This window comes from Rhizophagus irregularis, chromosome 26, assembly GCF_026210795.1.
Source record: "Rhizophagus irregularis chromosome 26, complete sequence".
NCBI lineage: Eukaryota > Fungi > Glomeromycota > Glomeromycetes > Glomerales > Glomeraceae > Rhizophagus > Rhizophagus irregularis.
Window position 1 is genome coordinate 1,018,898 of NC_089454.1, and position 19,747 is coordinate 1,038,644.

The window sequence follows — 19,747 nt, forward strand, 5'->3', positions numbered from 1 at the left end:
TCACCAGTATTTCACCAGTATTTCACCAGTATTTCACCAATATTTCACTGGTATTTCACCAATATTTCACTAGTATTTCACTGGTATTTTACTGCATTTCACTAATATTTCACTAATATTTCATTAATATTTCACCAGTATTTCACCAGTATTTCACCAGTATTTTACCTGTATTTACCTATGTATTCACCTGTATTTTACCTGTATTTCACCTAGTATTTCACCTAGTATTTCACCAGTATTTCACCAGTATTTCACCCGTATTTACCTATGTATTCACCTGTATTTTACCTGTATTTCACCTAGTATTTCACCTAGTATTTCACTAGTATTTCACTAGTATTTCCCTAGTATTTCACCAGTATTTTACTAATATTTCACTTGTATTTTTTACTAAACAAGGAAAAAAAAAATTAGGTGTACTTGAACGTTGCGAGCGTTACGAGAAAACGATGACCCTCTGACCCTCTTGATCAAAAACTAAATCTCGACCTAATTTCTCCTGCTATAAATTATAAGAGTGATTCATGAAAAAATGGTATTTATTTGTAATAAAAATACCGTATTTGACTGTTATTAAACACTCCTTATAAATTGGCTATTAAAACATTAAATAAAAGTCCATTTACGTTGATTATTTGCAGGATTATTGCTCTTAATCATTAGATCTTTGTTGAAAGACTAGATCAGGAATTATGACATTTTTAAATAGCAAAGAAGGGGATGCTTTAATAACGGTCAAATACGATGTAATTTATAAGAACTTTATAAGAGCTCTTTTTTTTCTTTCTTTTTTTTTTTAGGAAAGAAAAAAAATTTTCATACTTTTTATTTTTGGCCGTAATTACTCTCTTTTCTAAATACATAAAGAAAAAATCAAACACAGTTAGTTTATAAAAAAAAACGCCCATAACATGACAAATAATAATTATAATAATAATAATAATTATCATTATTGTTATTATTAAATCTTAGGTTGGTTTTCAAAAAGATTTATGCTATTAAATATACAAACTAACTCTAAATACGTACTTTCATAGATGAGCAACTTAAACGCTTTTAAGATTAGGATTAATTTGATCGTATAAATTACACCAATTACACCAAAAAAAATTATTTATATGTATTATTTGGGACCAAACATGGAGAAAAATTTTTAAAAAAAGATCTTTCCTAATTTGTATCCGATTGTCGAAGGTGTAGTTCGAGAAAGAATCATAAGGTCATGAGAGAAATAAATATTTTTAATAATAAAAAAAGGTAAAAAAAAATAAAAAAGAAAAAAAAAATTGATTTGCTATGTTGTTGGACAATAAATAAGTCGTTAAAAAAGAAATGATCACATGAATTATTGCATAGTGCATACGGCATTGTTCTATAAATAGAAATTCCGTGATTTACCGCAATACTGCGCAATTAAAAATTTGGTAAGAAATTTTTAATGGAAAATTTTGTGAAAGGAAAAAAATTTTTTAATAAAAAAAAAAAAATTTTAACTTTCAGGTATCACAAAACATAGTATATTATAATTAATTGTGAGAAAGTTGAACAAAGAAATCATTTTTATTTATTTATTTATTTATTTATCACGAGCATTAATTTATATTATTAATTTATTATGTTTACATAATTTTTTTGTCTATATAATTGTATAATTATATAATTAGCTATAATTGCAGAAATTGCAGAATTGTATAATTATATAATTAGATATAATTATATAAATTGTATTATTTGTATATAATTGTGTGATTCTATAATGTAAATATTATCGTTATCGGATAATCCGGATAAACGCGTGAATTTATTTTCATACGCGATTTTTCGATTTTTTTTTAGATAGATTTTCAAATATATAATATAGATAACATAAATGGCGCGTTTTTTTTTATAAATATAACCATAATTAGTGGTAATAATACTTTTTTTAGGTTAATCGACGCGTTGTTAGAATAAAAGACCAAATTTTACATTAAATATTTTTATTTTGTCAAACAATAAATATTATATGCAGTATATTTCTTTAAAAAAAAAATTATAAATATTATTAAAATAAATAAATATTATTAAAAATAAATAAATATTATTAAAATAAATAAATATTATTAAAAATATGTAAACCTATAAAAATCCGGGTAGGTAAAAACGAACGAATTATTATAAATTTCAAACTATACTGTTTACCTTATCTAGAATTAACTTTGATTATTATGTTTTTTAATTTTACTTTTTTATTAGTATTGTTTTCTTTTAATGGATTATTATATTATATGCTGAGATTCTATATGAAAATACCTAATGTGGAAGACAAACAAAAAGTTTATGAATATTCTTTTCTTTGTTAATAATATATAAGAAAAATATTTATAATTAATTTTTCATGTTTGTTAAAATGCATGCATACATAAAAATATTTAACTTTTTTCTTCGTTAAGAATACATTATTATATCTTATAAAGGAACCAATTAATTTTTGATTAAGAAATCCCAATTTCTAAAAATGATGATCTAATGCGGAGAATCCCAGATCTGTTTTTTTTGGGCGTTAAGTGAGATCAACGATTAGCATTATAAAAAATTACCTTTTTTGTACCGGAATTCCCCCTCCGATTATAATTTATGTTAGAAAAAAAAACAAACATCAAAGAAAAATAAAAACATTTTCGAATTATTTGAAATATTAACTTAATAAACAACCGATTCAATGCACTAATCAGTAGGCCTAGGCTAATAATCAGTAGGCTAATATTAATCAAATTAATTTTTGAAAAATATAAATTAAGTCTATTTTTTTCTATTTTGTCAAAAAAAAAAAAAAAAATAGATCAAATTCCATCAAACGAACATGTTCAAAACGTTCAAAGAATTCTTTAACGATGAATTTTTTTTCTTTTCCTAATGTAAATCGGCTCATAAAATGATGGATTTGATTATATGAAAATGAAAAACAAATCTCAACTTTCATTCTCAATATGAATGAATTATTCCATTCTTTTTTAAAAAAAAACATTATGATTAATTATGTTTTCGATTGATTTTTTTTTTTGTTCCATTACTCCATTATTTCTATTATAATTTCGGCTCATTTATTTTATTATTAAAATTAGAATATCTGAATATTTGACCAAATGAAAACAAATATATGTGAACATATTTTCTATTTTTCAATTTTTCTATTTTTCAATTTTCTATTTTTCAATTTTCTATTTTTCAATTTTCTATTTTCTATTTTCTATTTTTTTTATAATTTCGTTATATCCTCTTTTTTTTTGAAAGATCAGAAAGATCAAAAAGTTTCAAAACTTATTTTTGTTCCATAATATACAGTAGTTCTACCTAAGTTTAAAACAATTATGATTAATTTCTTATAAGTAAAATGTTTAGAATTTTTTTTTTATTATTTAAAATTATGTATGTCCTCCTTTCACTCCCTTTACGCATTTTATGCACTTTATGCACTTTATGCAGCCAAAAAAGAATATGAGAGACCACGAAAAATTTTATCTTTGAACCTCGAATTATTATCGTTTCGACGTTTCGCATATCCGAATTACTCGAATTATTAGTATATTTTATTTTATTTTATTTTTTTTATTTTATATTTTATTTTTTTTTCGTTTCGAGTTTTAATTATTACTATTTTTTTTCTTATTTCTTTTTTATATATGTATATATATATATATATATATATATATACTTCTTTTTTTATTTTTTCGTTCGGTTAAAAAAGTATATTTGAAAAAAAAATAATAAATAAAATAAAAAGTTCATTAATTTTTTTTTTATGGTGGAAAATTTTTCGGTTATGAGCAAATTAAATATTTTATTAAGTGACGCGAAAAGTTTTGCCTGTGTCGATCGAATTAAAATATTTGCTGCGTCATCTGCATCCATATAAACTTATTATACTTTTTGTAAACTTTTTTTAAAAAAAAAAAAATTAAAATAATTTTTAGGCGTAAAATATTGTAAAGTAATACAAAATAACAATGAAAACAACAAAACGGAATCCATAAAAGAAGTTATACAACAAAATTGTGTTACTTTGTAGTACATATACATCTTTTTTTTTTCAATTTTCAATAAACTATAAATCTATAATCAGTAAAAAATAAAAATTTGATGAAATGAAATGATAAACTTACCCAAACTTTAACCCCCCTAAAAAAAAGTTTATTTTATGAATTCCCGCTTTTTCTCAATATTTTTCATTATTTTTTCTCTTTTTATTAAAAAGGGAGGTTCAAAAAGTAGTAAGCATGTTCAAGTGATCATTTTTTTTTTTTTGGGTTACACGACCCTTCATATATGTGAAACTAGTCTATTACCCTGAAAATTTTTTTTTTTTTGTATAAAAAGAATTTCTAAACAAAAATTCATTAGTTTGTGTTACAATCGAAGAATAATTGTTAAACTTATTTTCGTTTCAATAAAAACTTTTGGATGAATTCTTTTTTGGTTTCGTGATTTTTTTTTTCTTTTATTTAATATCAATATCTAGCTGGGTCTAAGATTATATATATATATACGTAATTTTTTTTTTCTTTCTTTTTTTATTATTATTATTAAGAAGAAAAAAGTATAAAAAAAAAAAAAAAGTTACAAAAAAAAAATTTGATATCGTCTCCAAATGGTTGAATTTATATAATTCATATAAAAGGTATATAATAATTAATTTGTTTTATAGAATCATATATATTTTTTAAAATACCTACAAACAGAGATTTTATCAAATTCATTTAAAATAAATCATGATGTGTGGCATTTTTTCACAACTGGTAAGTTTTTATTTATTTTATTCTCGATATAAAGACGCTACATAAGAAAAAGAAGAAAAGGACGCTACGTAAGAAAAAGACGCTACGTAAGAAACACAAAAAGATACTTTTACTTATTTTTCTTTCTCTTTTATTTTTTTTTTAGTGTTGTTGGGTTAAACGTAACCCGGAACCAAATAAAACAGTAAAAACAAAGAGATCATTTAATTTTAACAAATCATTCAATCGTTCAATAATGAGATCATCGATTGGAAATAACGGATATACTATGGCAAATCTTTTACATTCGGATTGTTTATTAAGAATATTTCAATATCTTGAAGAAGATTACGTTACTTTATATTCATGTTCATTGGTTGATAGATATTGGTGTCAAACAGTTATACCAATATTATGGAGTAATACTTTAAGGATTAAAGAATTAAAAGAAAAATCTGAAACAATTCAAGGTTATTTAATAATTAATACATATTTATCAACATTACCTATTGAAAAAAAACAATTATTTATAGATAAAGGTATTAATTTATCATCAATCTCCAATTATCTTCCAACTTTTAATTATTCATCATATTTAAGAGTTATTGATATGAGATGTTTATTCCTTTTTGTTAAATCTTGGATACAATTTACGATAAAACAACATCAACAACTTCAACAACAACAACAACAAAATCAACAAAATCAACAAAATCATTCATCATCATTATCTTATAATTCAAAACAAGTTCAATTTATTTTACAAGAATTATTAAATCTTTTTTTTAAAAATTCACCTTGTATTCATATTATTAGAATTAATATTTCGGATTCTGCTGAATTAATAAAAAATTCTATAGAACAAATCCCAAAACCAAAAAAATGTTTGGCAAATTTAAGAGAACTTGTATCATATTGGGATGAACGTCAAGTTATGGATAATATATTTCATGAATTAAGTAAGGTTTCATTATTTATAGAAAAATTAGATTTAACATTATTTCATATAACGGTAGAATTAACATCTTTAATAAGAGTTCAAAGAAATTTAAGTAATTTAACTATTTGTAATAAAATAAGTCCTTCAGCTCATTTTGATCCTTGGATAGAAGGTGAAATAGGTACTGCTTTAATGGAAATGTCAAATTCTATAACTCATTTAGATTTAGAAAAAGAAAAATTTCCTTTAGATTCTTTAAGTAATTTTAATAATTTGATTGAATTAAGTTTAAAATATACTGGTAATGAAAATTTTCAACAAAAAGATTGGTTACCTTTATCAAAAATTTCTTTAAAAAAATTGGAAAAATTTTATTTTGAAAGTAAATCACCAATTTATTTAGAAATTTTTGTTGATTTTATAAAAAATTCTGGTAATAATTTACGTCATATAACAATTCATGGTTGTCAAATTTGTGATCCTGAAAAATCAAATTCTTTATTAATTACTATAGCAGAAAATTGTCATTTATTAAAATTTTTTGATGGTCCAATAAGATCTGAAAATATTCAAGAATTAGGTAAATTATTAGATTCTTGTTTAAATTTATCTGAATTATATTTACATCCTTCTACTTCAAGATGTTTTTCTCCTGTACCTAGAATGAATTTTGATTTATTATTTAATGAAATTACTATTAAATCAAAAAATGATTTGGAAAAATTAGCTATAGTACATGGTTGGAAAATTACTTCAAATTCTTTAGAAAATTTTTTTGAATCTCGTAAAAAAAGATCTTTTAAACCTATAGGTTTTTATTGGGAAAGTTCTTGTACTGTATTTAAAGGTATAAGTAATATTTGTCAAAAATATGAAAATCTTGGTGTCGTTCAAGATTTTAAACAAATTTATTATCAAAAACATTATTAGAGGTGTGATGGTGAGTGAATGATGAGGTGTGGGTGTAAAGGTGTGAGTGAATGATGAGGTGTGGGTGTAAAGGTGTGAGTGTAAGGTGTGAGTGTAAGGTGTGAGTGTAAGGTATGAGTGTAAGGTGTGAGTGTAAGGCGTGAAGTGCGAGAAATGCGTGAGTTGTGCGTGAGACATGCGTGAGACATGAGGACATGAGATATTTGTTGTGAGACATTAGATGTGGGAGGTGGGAGGTGAAAGATGTGAAAGACCCACGAGAAAAGACTCACGAGGAAGGACCACGAGGAAGGACCACGAGGAAGGACACGAGGAAGGACACGAGGAAGGACACGAGGAAGGACACGAGGTGGAAATAGATCTTTCGATGTAATCATCAAAAGAAAAATATAGATCCTTTAAAAAAGGAGATAGATTGGATACATCATCATCAACCACGTTTGTTAAACGTTTGTTAAAAAAAATTCCCTATATATAGTAATATATAATAATACTTTGATAGTATTATAAAAAAAAAAATTATAAAAAAAAAAATTTTTTTTTTTTTTGTTGCATCAAATAAATTCAATTTTGCAGTTATTTACAAAATTTTTTATTTTTGTATATAAATATTTTAAAACTTTTTATTATTTTATTCAATTAAAAAAGAATTCGATTACTTTCAATTCAATTACTTTAAATATTTTAAATATTCAATCTTTAAATTCAATTGGAATTCAATTGCTTTAAATTCAATTACTCAATCTTTAAATTCAATTGGAATTCAATTACTTTACATTCATACTTTTAAAGAGGAACTGCTTCGTTAAGCAAAAATTACAAGCTTTTTTATTGATGAATGTAACTTTAAAAGAAACAATTAACAATAATAATTAATTTAATTTAATTCAATTCTTTCTCCTTTATACATCATCAAATTTGGTTTTGGTATATATAGATACTACAAAAAAATATATATATAGATTAATAAACAAAAATTTAATAACATCATAAACATCATGTTAAATTTTGTATCATACTTACATCTCTATATAATCCATCACATTTCATTTCCATAAGACATTTATAATTAAATTTATCTTGTTCAAGAAATGTTTTATATAACAAATGATCCCGTGGAACTATTTGTTTGAAATGTTTTCTAACGATATCCCAACCAATACCATTATAATGAAGATTTAATGCACGAGCAAAACGGTGAACATTACATAGTATCAATGTATGATACAAAATCTTATAAACCTATTAAATAGGGGAGGAAAGGTAAATTAATCAACAATGGTCTTTTTAAAAAATTATTTGTAACATCGTAACATGCCATACCTCTGGGAAATCTTTTGCTTCAGTAAAACTTTCTTCTAATACATCAACTCTTTCTCCTATACTTTCAAAAAGTGTATCCTGATGATGTTTAATACCACCAAAATCTCTAACAACAAATCCAACAAGTTCTCCACTTTTTGAATCAAATCTTGCTAAAACATTTTGTAGATGAGCTTCAAATGAAAATCCATTAACGAAAACTGGTGGAAGGAATGCTTTAAACAAAATCGAAACGAATCTATAATAAAGAAAGTTAAACACAAAACATCCCTTCTTTTTTTTTTTTAAATTAAAAAATTAATTACTTACCTATCAAAAAAATCAATTCTTTTTTGTTCAGTATCTAAATTCCAAACCTTTTCCACTACACTTTTACCAAATTCATCTCTTTCAACTAATGCAGCACATATAATAACACGTTCACCATCAGAATTCAATTCATTAAAATCTTCACGTATAATACAAGTTGAATGTTTAGCAATGTCAAAATCTTTTTCTATAGAATAAACACCAGCAAATTCTTTACAAACTTTTAATAAATTACGATCAATTTCAAGTTTATCGATAATACTTCCAAGTGCTGGTCCAGAATGAGTTGACCAAGGCGTAACAGTACGCAATGCTGAAGTAACTTTTATTCCCAATGGAAGCTTAATTGCTATATCATTTAATTCTGGTATAACAACAGTTCTAAGTGATGCTTGACTTTTTGCTTTAATAGAATATTTTTCTGGTAAAATGTTAGCAAATGGAAATTTTGATTCAATATTTGGAATTTGCAATTCATGTACTGGGATTAAAATTGTATTTTTTGATGAAGGTGGTGGGGATGGCAACAATTTCGTGATTTTTTCAATTGTTTTTTCATATGAACCTCGAATCACCATTTTGTCAAGTGGAACTTCAATAAAACGAATTAATGGATTCATGAAATCATACGATCCTGGTAAAATTTCTTGAATTGGCGATATTGCATGACGTGCTTTATGCATCTTTTATCGGATGACAAGATGATGATGTTAGAATAAATGTTAAAAGTTATCGCGTGAGTAACGTGTGACCAAGAATTTTTTAAAAGGTTAATTACCGGATGAAATGCATGACCTTCGAGTAAACTTTGTTCCCATTCAACACTTGATGAGAAATTCAAAGAAAGCTGATGTTTATAATTTTTATAAGTAATCTCTAATCAGAAAGAAAAAAGAAAGAAAAGATTAAATTGATAAATTGATAATTGAACAATATTAAAAGTGTACGTGGCCATTTTCACCAATCAATGAAGGTCCCTTTACCTTGATATTGAACAGAACTATTAATTTCCGCGATAAGTTGATTGGAAATATCATTTTCCAAATTCATCCAAACTCCAAATATTCTCATCAATTCAACAGCAGAAATTTCTTCAATTGAATCATTTGAATCATAAGATGAAAAAATGAAATTCATTGACGATTTAACATCATTATTTTGGAATGATAAATTTTCTTTAATTTTGATTTTACCAACAGGAAAAATCATGTCCCATGGATCAATGAATTCAACTTTATCAAAATGTTGAGTAGATGATGTCATGGGTTTATTTAAAGTTTGAACCGTAATAATATAATTTTCATAATTAAAATTTGTTCTTTTGAAATTTGGTAGAACAAAAATCATTCCACCGGATGTTTTAATTTGTTTGAAATCATTTTTTGGTATATTATTGTTATTTGATAGAAATACGGTATTTACGATTTCTTCATTTATTATACTTGCTAATAAACGTGAAGCCGTAGCAAAATTCGCTCGTTTATTAAAAGAAATACCATCCATTATAATAAGGAGAAATTTTTTAAAAAAGTCAGAACAAGAGCGAGGGATTTTCGCAAGTCCTGAATTCAAAGGATAATTATACTTATATTTGATATTTGATCATCAAAAAAAAAAAAAATGAATAGGGGAACATTAAAGAATGACAACCGGAAAATATTTCATCCCATTCAATTAATTGATCCATTCCATTAATTCATTCAATATAAATTACAAGAATATGAATTTTTCTTTTTATTGCCGTTTTTAAATTTTTATCTGATTATCTGATTAGATTAATAATGATTTTCAAATATTCATCTTCCAATATTTCTTTTTTTAAAGGAAATAAACGGTTTGATCCGTTATAAAAAAACACTTCACATGGTTATTTTGTTAAACATCCAGTCGAAAATGAAATTTTTTTAAAATTATCAGATTTTTTAATTTATCAGATTTCCTTAAAATGGTTATGAGCCGCGTTATTCTCAGCTTATGTTATATTCTGGAAAGAATTTGTGTAAATATTTACAAAAAAAAAAAATTATCGCAGTTTGTTGATTGGTTTCGAAGATAAGAATAAAACCCGATCCTTTAAATTAATCATTCTGAATAATTTTTTTTTAAGCTGTATTACACATGCATTTGATCTTGTTTATTTAAGCCTTAAAAAAGCGAATGATTTCTAAAGTCGGTCAAATTAATTCCCGGTCCTCCTTTTTATTAATTAATGAACCATAGAAGTGTCAACTTTTGTATTGTTAATAATGAGAATAAAATTTTATTTTTAAAATAAAATTACATAAATTATCCCAAATTAAGTAACCTGAGTGACCTAATCTTGCAGAATGGGCGCTAATATTAAGCAAAGTATCCTCAAAGATCCGAATGATAAGTGCTTTTGATCGTCATGATAAATTAAACGTTCGAAAAAAATAGTAAAATAGAAAAATCTAAGACGAATGCTAATTTTCTTAATTGGGTAATTAACTATTTTATAAGGTCGATCAATAGTCAGCCTAATAAGTGCTTGCATAACTGCTGCGCTTACGCAGCGAATAAAAATCCCCCTTTTTTTTATTAAAAAAAAAAACTTTTTTAAAACCTAATCATCTTTACTTCTCTACTCTATTTCACAAAATTTAGATCGAACATTTACGGTTAATAGTTGTTAATAAGGAGGGTGTTTTTTTAAAAAAAAGAAGAATGATAAATTGTGAGTTCGTGACATTTTAAAGTTGATAGGCGTTATTTCTGAGCATCTTTACTTTTATTGGTATAACTCATATCTTAGATTTCATTATATCACGTGTTTTCTACGAAACTATTTACGGCGTTATTACAATATATTAAGATATTTTACAATATAAAAACTTAAATAATTAATTGTATTATTCCCGAGTTTTCTTTTAAATAACATCGACTCGATTTTTTCTTCCCAAAAATTTATAAAAAAAATTTCAAAATTTTTTTTTTTTTACGGAAATATTACGGGGTTAACTTTATATATATCCAGGAAACAGGATATTGGGACTGTTGTTCTGTTCTTTGGGCTCACTCTTTATACTTTATTGCAATTGCAATTCTAAAATTTTTCTGGGAATCAACTTTTTTTATTAAATAATAACTTTATTTTTTCATTACGAACAAAATAAAAAAAAAAATGAGTCCATTAATACATGTTGAAGAAGTATCAGTTGTGATTGCTGTTCTTGGCGGTTTTATAATTATATTCGGTCTTGTATCGTTTTTTGTTAAAGAACGTTTATATTTATCGGAAGCTCGTAAGTATATATATATATATTCATGATTAGGTCGTTCCAATAATTTTCTAACGTCTCTCATGAGGGTTAAATCAAACGGAAAATTTTAGGAATCAGAATTTTCGGTTATAATTATTTGTCAAAATGTAAAGAGGGACGATATGTTGGAACGGCCTTATTTAAAACAAACTGATCGTTACACATCTGCAATCTTGAGTAGATCTTTCCTTTTTTGATAGTACAAAAAAAAATTCGCGTTCACTAACTAATAATTTTATGATTTTAATAGTTGTCTCTGTGATAGTGGGTATAATACTCGGTCCAATAGCTTTAGGATTACTTGATCCTTTTCATTGGGGCCCAAAAGATGATATTACTTTTGAATTTACGCGTATTGTTATTGCTATTCAAGTATGTAATTGATTTTATTTAATCATCATCATCATCATCATCATCATCATTGTCGTCGTCGTTATCGAATTATTGTTCTTTTCTAACTCTAACTTTGAATTATCCTTTATTATAGGTTATGTGTTCTGGGGTCGCATTACCAAAGTAAGTTTTCTCATTAATCTTTTGTGAAATTGTGATTTTTTTTTTCTAAATTTTTAATTTTATGTAGAGCATATCTTGCCAAAGAGTGGAAATCACTAATTATTTTGCTCTTGCCAGTGATGACATACATGTGGGCTGCCAGTGGACTAATAATTTGGTGGATAATTCCAAAAATAAATTTGGTAAGTTATGTATTTAATCAAAATCTGTTATTTAAAAAATTTATTTAATACGATTTTGATAGCTTGAAGGTTTGGCGATAGCAGCTTGTGTAACTCCAACCGATCCAATTTTGGCTAATTCCGTAGTCAAAGGTCGTTTCGCAGAAAAGCACGTGCCACCTCATGTGCGCAATTTACTGTCAGCTGAGAGGTAAATGGACGCGTCTATGAAAATAAATTCCTATGGGTTATGGGTTTTAAATTAACACATTAAGTTATGTAGTGCCTCAAATGATGGTCTCGCGTATCCATTTTTATTCCTTTCAATATATCTTATGGAAGAAGTTTCAGTTGGTAAAGCCATTGGAAAGTGGTTCTTATTTGCCTGGCTTTATCAAGTTGCATTAAGTTGTGTGATAGGAGTTGTTGTAGGTTATATCGCAAGAAAATTATTGTATCTTGCCGAGAGAAAGTTTGTATTAAGATTTTTCCAATCCATTTTTTCTTTATAAAGCTTACGTATTAACGTATTTGATTAATTTTTTAGTCGATTGATTGATAAAGAATCTTTTCTTGTATTTGCAATCGCATTAGCTGTGAGTTACTCTTATCTTATTTCTTTTTATGGTTTAAATGATTGATTTTTTTTTATATTTACATTAACATTTTTTTTTTTTGAAATAAATAAAAAAAGTTATTCTTGATGGGAATTGTGTCTATTATTGGTAGCAATGACCTGTTTGCTTGTTTTATGGCTGGTACTTCATTTACGTGGGAGTAAGTGTAATAATATTATTGTCATATACTTTCCTAGTAACTTAATAACTAATAAATTTATTGATTTATGAAACAAGTGATTGGTTTCGTAAAGAGACTGAAGAGGCTCACTTACAGGAAGTTATTGATATGCTTCTCAATCTAGCGGTTTTTGTATGTTACTTCTACTTCTATTATTCATTATTAGAATTCGTTAACCGATTTTTTACTTACTTTAATATGGGTTACCTTTTATAAGGTATATGTTGGTACTATTATTCCTTGGTCAACCCTCCAAAATGCTACTACTGAAATTACAGTCTGGAGATTAATTGTTTGTGCTGTGTTGATTTTATTATTGCGCCGTCTTCCGATTGTCTTGGCATTAATGAGATTCATTCCCGCGATAAAAACTTATCGTGAAGGTAGGATTTTACAATTGTTTGAGCGAAACTCTTGATATGTTATATTTACATAGTATATTATAGTATATTGCGTAAATTATATCACGATAATACATTGATTTTTTTAAAAAAACTAATTTCTTCAAATCAAAAATAGCGGCATTTACGGGATGGTTTGGACCAATTGGTTAGTTAAAGTCACGTGATTATTTTTTCTCGTTACCATGTTCAATATAATATTCAATATTCTAACCCTTTACCTATAGGAATTGGCGCAATTTACTATGTGTCTTTAATTAAAAGACGTGTAAGTGATACGAGTACTTTATATATGGATGTTGAACCAGGTAATATTTTTAATTTGGTCGGTTTACAAATAACATTCCGTACCTTTGATCGATCACTCAATGCATTATTTAATTTATTTTATAGTTGTTTATTTTTTGGTTATAAGTTCTATATTAGTCCATGGAGTTACAATTCGTAAGTGAAATTAAAAATTTATTATTATTATTATTATTTTTCATATATTGTTTTCGTATTATTAATTATGTTAAAATATTATACAATTTCTTTTTTTAGCTTTGGTCAAGATCTCAAAGAGGTAATTTTATTGTTATGATATTCGATGATAATTCGACGTAATACTCAAAAAAATTTTTTTTCAAAAAACCTGTTTTTTAGAATAAACACTCTTAACACTCGATCATTGACAGGGGGAACAATGAGTAATCAAGTATCTCGATTACCAATAATCGGATTTGGAACGGAACTTATCTTCCGCCCTAAAACAGATAAGGACAAGGCTCCAACACCTAATGAGGGATCTACTTCTTCAACATCACCTAATGAAAAAACCGCATCTTCAACACCATCTAATGAAGAAATGCCATCTTCAACAACAACAATAATTACAGTGGAATCAGATCCTGATATACAAATAAATGAAGGTAATATGACTTCGACTTCACCACCAGAACAAGGAAATATTGAGGATAAAAGAGAACCAAAAGAGGAAAATGAAGAACATCAACGTTTACGAATTGATATACCACAAAATTTAATGGATAAAGTTACTAAAAGACCACGTATTGATCCTAATGATCGTTCAGGTTCAAATAGTTCCAAATATGCAATATGGGATGAAGGAGATTCTTATATTATAGAAAATTATGATGGTGAAGATATACATGTCATACCATCATCATCGCATAATACACCTCCTCAGGAACAAAATCGAGGGTATTTCTCAAGGAGAAAGAATACAAATAGTACAGGAGGTTCATTGGGATCACCTGGTTCACCTAAATCACCTGATGACTCGTCAGGGGGGCCCACAACAACAAAATCCGTATGATTATTAGGAATAAGAACTTTTACCTACGTAATAATATAAATTTTTTTTAATATTAGATAGGCGCTACTGCGCCATATTTAAATGATGCAATGTTTTATCATAAGATAATTGCATAATTTGCATAATTATTATATCATTAATTTAGAGAAATCATGATGTCATGCAAAAAGTCGGTTTGTATAAAAAATGCTGATTTTCTTTTAGAAATTTTAAAAAAAAATAAAAAATTAAAAATTTAATTTTAAACCGAAATTAAGAAAAGCGTGTGATTTATAAATTCTCTTTTAAAATAAAAGTTACATATAACAAACATGAATGTTGGTGATGTAATTGAAGCAGAAATGAAAACTCCGAAATATTATAAAAAACATGAATATTTTTCAAAAAAGGATATAAGGAAAAATGTTGAAGATTTAAAGGAAAATAATGTAATTATGTGGAAAAATAATTATACAAATTTTATTTTGATTGGCATATTTCTTACTGTTATATCTTATATATTAAAAATTCGGGGTTATTTTTGAAGGAATTTTTAATTTGTGATATATTACTTAATTTCCCTGCATCCAATATCACCCCGCTATTCTTATACTATTCCTACTTCACCTAGTTTAATATATTTTTTTTTATTCTGTTTAACGAGATTTGATATATCAAATTGCAGAATCTTTTTAAACCCATTCATCAAATAAATGTAACTTCTAATTAAACCCCCCTAGATATTAACCTTATTTAGTTATTAGCATTAATTTAGTGGTAGTCGAGAAACATTTATTATTATTAAAAAACCAAAATATTTTGAAATGTGATCATACAAAAAAAGCAATAATAATAATTTATTTGATTATCCAAAATGAATTTTATCATATATCGTCATTTTTTTTAATTACCCTTGAATTGTTTCAGTTTTATAATTTTTATTTTTCGGATTATCCGCGGGTAATAACTAACCAAATTTAGCTTAAACTAAATGAATTTGGTAAATTAGGGTACACGAGTTAAATGATATTCGAAATTTGAAACAATTAAAATGTCGCAATACATACAAATACATAATGAAATGTTAAACAAACCTAACAAACCTGCATTTGTTTTATGGATACTATAATTTAAGTTTTACTACGGTGAAACACGATTGCTTGCTTTGATCAAAATATTTTATAATAATATTCATTATAATTTAATTTGTTCGGTGTAATTTTTTAATTTTCAAATTCAAAAAAAAAATAATTTTTAACCGGATAAAACCTTTGTAAAACTTCAATTAGTATTAACGAAAAATGGTTGGCTCAACTGATTAGCAATATACACAAATCTGTATAAATGTAAATCCATATGAATCCAAAAAATAAAATGTATCTTATATATCCTTACTTTTTATGTTGATTACAGGTTTTTTTTTTTCACTCTCTTTCTGTTTAGCTTTCTCATTTCTTACATTCATTTTAATATCATTCATTTCAGTGATTTGAATGAATCGGAATTATTAGTGACGTTTTACTTTTCTTGACAGAGTAAATAGATTGAGAGTATGTTTTCTTCTAGTATTAAACGCGATGGTCGTTTTTATTTATTTGAAAATATTAAAATATCACTTTATACTAAACGAGAAGAACTAAAATTAGACGTATCAACAAATGTTGAAGTTAATACGCCAATAAAAGAAGTAGTAGATAATAAAGTAGATGATGCCAAAAAGGTAGTAGATGATGTTGACAAAAAAGTAGTAAAGGATCCTGTCAAAAAAGTAGATGATACTACCAAAAAGGTAGTTGATGATGTTGGCAAAAAGGTAGATGATGTTGACAAAAAAGTAAATGATACTACCAAAAAAGTAGTGGATGATGTTGGCAAAAAGGTGGATGATGTTGACAAAAAAGTAAATGATACTACCAAAAAAGTAGTGGATAATGTTGACAAAAAGGTGGATGATGTTGCTAAAAAGGTAGATGATACTGCCGATAAGGTAGTGGATGATGTTGGCAAAAAGGTGGATGATGTTGCTAAAAAGGTAGATGATACTGCCGATAAGGTAGTGGATGATGTTGGCAAAAAGGTGGATGATGTTGCTAAAAAGGTAGATGATACTGCCGATAAGGTAGTGGATGATGTTGGCAAAAAGGTGAATGATGTTGCTAAAAAGGTAGATGATACTGCCGGTAAGGTAGTAGATGATGTTGGAAAAAAGGTGAATGATGTTGCTAAAAAGGTAGATGATACGGTAGATAATACTATCAAAAATCCAATTAATGAACTTCCAAAGGCAGTTGATCCAGATAATAATAAAAATCCACTCGATAATCTTCCGGTCAAGAATCCTCTCGATAATCCTTTAGTCAATAATCCTCCAGCTGATAATCCCATAGATATCAATCCTCCAGTCGATAATCCCTTAGGCAATAATCCTCCGGACAGTAAGCTTCCACCTCCAGTTAATAATCTTCCGGTCAATATTCCACCACCACCAGATAATAATCCTCCAAATAATCCTCAAGATAATAATCCTCCTCCAGACAATAATCCTCCAAATCCAAATAATCCTCCAAATAATCCTCAAGACAATAATCCTCAAGACAATAATAGTCCTCCAGCTAATAACAACCCAGATAATCAAAATACGCCAGAGGCGAATAATCCTAACGAAAACGCAAGTCCTCCTGTTAATAATAATATTGTAAATCCACCCAATGCACCTGCATTACTGCCTCCGGACTCAGAGACTCCACAGAATCCTCAAGATCCTCAGGATCAAGATAAATTTAAATCAAAAGATGATCCATTAGGTCTTAAATCTAATAACTCACAAAATAACACTGAAAATGCAACTGGTTTAAACGGTTTTGATCCAACGAAAACAAACGATCCTTCATCAGGTACAGGTTCTTCAATATCACCGACAATTGGCACGGGGAATCCAGGAAATCCGCTGGATCCAAGTTCTCCATATCATATACCTGCTATGATTGGCATTGTTGTAGCAATTTTTATGGCAACATTTGTTTTAATTGTTATATTAAGGAAAATATTTTCAGATACGTCGAAAAAATCTCGTTATCAACGAACATATTCAGTGGATGTGGGTAAACTAAATCAACAACAAGATGCTATGACAGATCATAGTTTACCTCAATGGTCTTCAAATAACCACATTGAAGAAATAAGAGCACCTTCTCCAACTATTACTATTACTGGAGGATCATCTCTCCTTCCAAATTCTCAATTAATAGACATTGATTTAAATGAAAATGAAAATATATCTACAACACAAACAAATGAAAATAACATTAAACCTATAGATTATAATGAGCTTGTAAAAAGATCAAGTTTATTAAGATATTATGCTAAAGATTTTGATGATGATACAGGAGAAGAAAATAATAACGAAAGGGCTGAGACTGAATCTGAAATTAGTAGTGCTTATGGTTTACCAAAACAACTCGACAAAATTGTTACTTGGGAAGAATGTATGAGATAGAAAATAAAAAAATTTTAATTTTTATAAATCATCAATGGACATTCCTTTAATTCTAGACTTTTTTTGTACTTTATTTCTTTTTGTTGATTCAAATTAATAAAATGTACTAACGTTAATTATAAATTGTATACACTAATTATATTATGTGAAAAATATTTATATCACTTAATTTCAACTTGTTTTAATGTTTAGAATATTTTATTTAAAGATAATTAAAAGTTGAGCGAGTATATATATAGAAATGAACTAATCTCAATTTCATACCTTTAATGTATATCTATTTCTGTCATTTCTTCTTGAACAGAAAATGGATTATCCTTCATATACGCAGCTACATTACTTTGATATTTTATCACTTCCAAATATTCAATAATTTTCTTCAATTCAGAATCATCCCCATTACGTGAACTTTTGAGATCAAATTCACGTGGATGAATTGCATTGAAAGGTTGCAATTTAGTTTTATGTCTAGAATCATCAATTAAAATGGTATTCGTAGGATCCAATGTTAACTCGGAAGAACTTTTCAATGTATACTTGGAAAGATTGCCATTAGCAATTTGAGAATTCAAATCATTCCAAACTATTTCCAAATTTTTAAAAGGTACAGTATGCCTTTCATATTCTCTTTTACTAAGACCAAATTTATCACGACCCCAAATAGCAATTAGTTTTTCTCTTTGATTTCCAAATATTAAATCTACCATAATTTTAGCATTTTCAGGTCTTGCAGTAGTCCAAATCATCACCAAGAAATTACCATCAGTCAAAAGATAATCAATAAATTCTTTGAGAAAAGGACGTAAAGTTATCTTACGAGTTTTCTTCCGATAAACTAAGGTTCCATTTAAATCTAATATAATTAATTTTGGTGAAGGTTTTGCAAGATTAATTGAAGGTATAGAAGTAATATTTAAATATTGTTTTGTTGGAGAAGTTCTTTTTTTTGACCAAAATGACCAAATTAACCATGTCCAAAATGACCGAAGTAACCGAAATGGCCGAAATAACAAAAGTGAAGAAAATGATGATCCCATGTTGTCCAGATATCTATAACCGACATTTCAAAACGGTTGTTGAGATTTAAATATTAAATTGACAAAAAATATAAAATATTTACCTACAAGTTAGTTTGAGTCAAAAAACCAATATGCTTGTGCTGCTTGTGCTGCTCAATTATTATTAATTTCCTCCTTTAGAAATTTACCATGTTACCAAGGGATTTGATTGGACGTAATTTTACCAATAACGATAATCTACAATTCTATGCGTATGGTTTGTATTGTAACGCTTACATGATACATACCGTTACGCAAGTCGTCAATGTTGGATGAGAATCTTTTAGACATTTCTGATAATTTAATAAAAACTTTTTCTTCAATCGAATATTCAGGTTTTCCATTAAAAGTTTTATAATAAATTTTCGAGGATCATGAATGATGGTATATAAGTAGGTGTTTGATTTGATTGAAATTTTTTTTTTTTAAAGGATTAATTTTTTTCTTTTTATAATCTTTCGTTAAATTATTTTACATCAA

At 26.7% G+C, this 19,747-nt stretch overlaps 5 protein-coding genes across 5 annotated transcripts; 3 read left to right on the plus strand and 2 right to left on the minus strand.

The window, feature by feature from the left end:
* Nucleotides 1-4,751: 4,751 nt before the first annotated feature.
* On the plus strand, nucleotides 4,752-6,627 carry OCT59_017381 (uncharacterized protein; the record flags this gene model as incomplete). The annotated part of the gene is made up of 2 exons (XM_066137452.1): nucleotides 4,752-4,778; nucleotides 4,924-6,627. The coding sequence occupies 2 exons, from the start codon at nucleotides 4,752-4,754 to the stop codon at nucleotides 6,625-6,627; spliced, it is 1,731 nt and encodes a 576-aa protein (XP_066004036.1).
* Nucleotides 6,628-7,179: 552 nt separating this feature from the next.
* On the minus strand, nucleotides 7,180-9,762 carry OCT59_017382 (uncharacterized protein; the record flags this gene model as incomplete). Its single annotated transcript, XM_025316703.2, has 6 exons — nucleotides 7,180-7,567; nucleotides 7,651-7,869; nucleotides 7,951-8,188; nucleotides 8,260-8,942; nucleotides 9,038-9,135; nucleotides 9,243-9,762. The coding sequence occupies 6 exons, from the start codon at nucleotides 9,760-9,762 to the stop codon at nucleotides 7,505-7,507; spliced, it is 1,821 nt and encodes a 606-aa protein (XP_025179906.1). The 3' UTR covers nucleotides 7,180-7,504.
* Nucleotides 9,763-11,401: 1,639 nt separating this feature from the next.
* Nucleotides 11,402-14,977, plus strand: OCT59_017383 (uncharacterized protein; the record flags this gene model as incomplete). The annotated part of the gene is made up of 15 exons (XM_025316702.2): nucleotides 11,402-11,522; nucleotides 11,791-11,912; nucleotides 12,028-12,056; nucleotides 12,124-12,238; nucleotides 12,301-12,428; nucleotides 12,501-12,689; nucleotides 12,765-12,813; nucleotides 12,912-12,994; nucleotides 13,072-13,147; nucleotides 13,233-13,398; nucleotides 13,535-13,564; nucleotides 13,644-13,724; nucleotides 13,810-13,860; nucleotides 13,960-13,981; nucleotides 14,062-14,977. 15 exons carry the CDS (start codon nucleotides 11,402-11,404, stop codon nucleotides 14,732-14,734), a joined length of 1,935 nt encoding a protein of 644 aa, XP_025179905.2. The 3' UTR covers nucleotides 14,735-14,977.
* A 1,288-nt stretch (nucleotides 14,978-16,265) lies between these two features.
* On the plus strand, nucleotides 16,266-18,329 carry OCT59_017384 (uncharacterized protein; the record flags this gene model as incomplete). The annotated part of the gene is made up of 1 exon (XM_025316700.2): nucleotides 16,266-18,329. One exon carries the CDS (start codon nucleotides 16,266-16,268, stop codon nucleotides 18,207-18,209), a length of 1,944 nt encoding a protein of 647 aa, XP_025179903.2. The 3' UTR covers nucleotides 18,210-18,329.
* Nucleotides 18,330-18,374: 45 nt separating this feature from the next.
* OCT59_017385 (uncharacterized protein) lies at nucleotides 18,375-19,355 on the minus strand. Its single transcript, XM_066137453.1, has 2 exons — nucleotides 19,330-19,355; nucleotides 18,375-19,259 (listed from the first exon to the last, which is right to left on the minus strand). Exon 2 carries the CDS (start codon nucleotides 19,244-19,246, stop codon nucleotides 18,476-18,478), a length of 771 nt encoding a protein of 256 aa, XP_066004037.1. The 5' UTR covers nucleotides 19,247-19,259; nucleotides 19,330-19,355; the 3' UTR covers nucleotides 18,375-18,475.
* Nucleotides 19,356-19,747: the final 392 nt, after the last annotated feature.

Coding starts and splice junctions, on each gene's coding strand:
- OCT59_017385 (XM_066137453.1), bottom strand. CDS start 19,246: ATGGGATCATCATTTTCTTCACTTTTGTTATTTCGGCCATTTCGGTTA.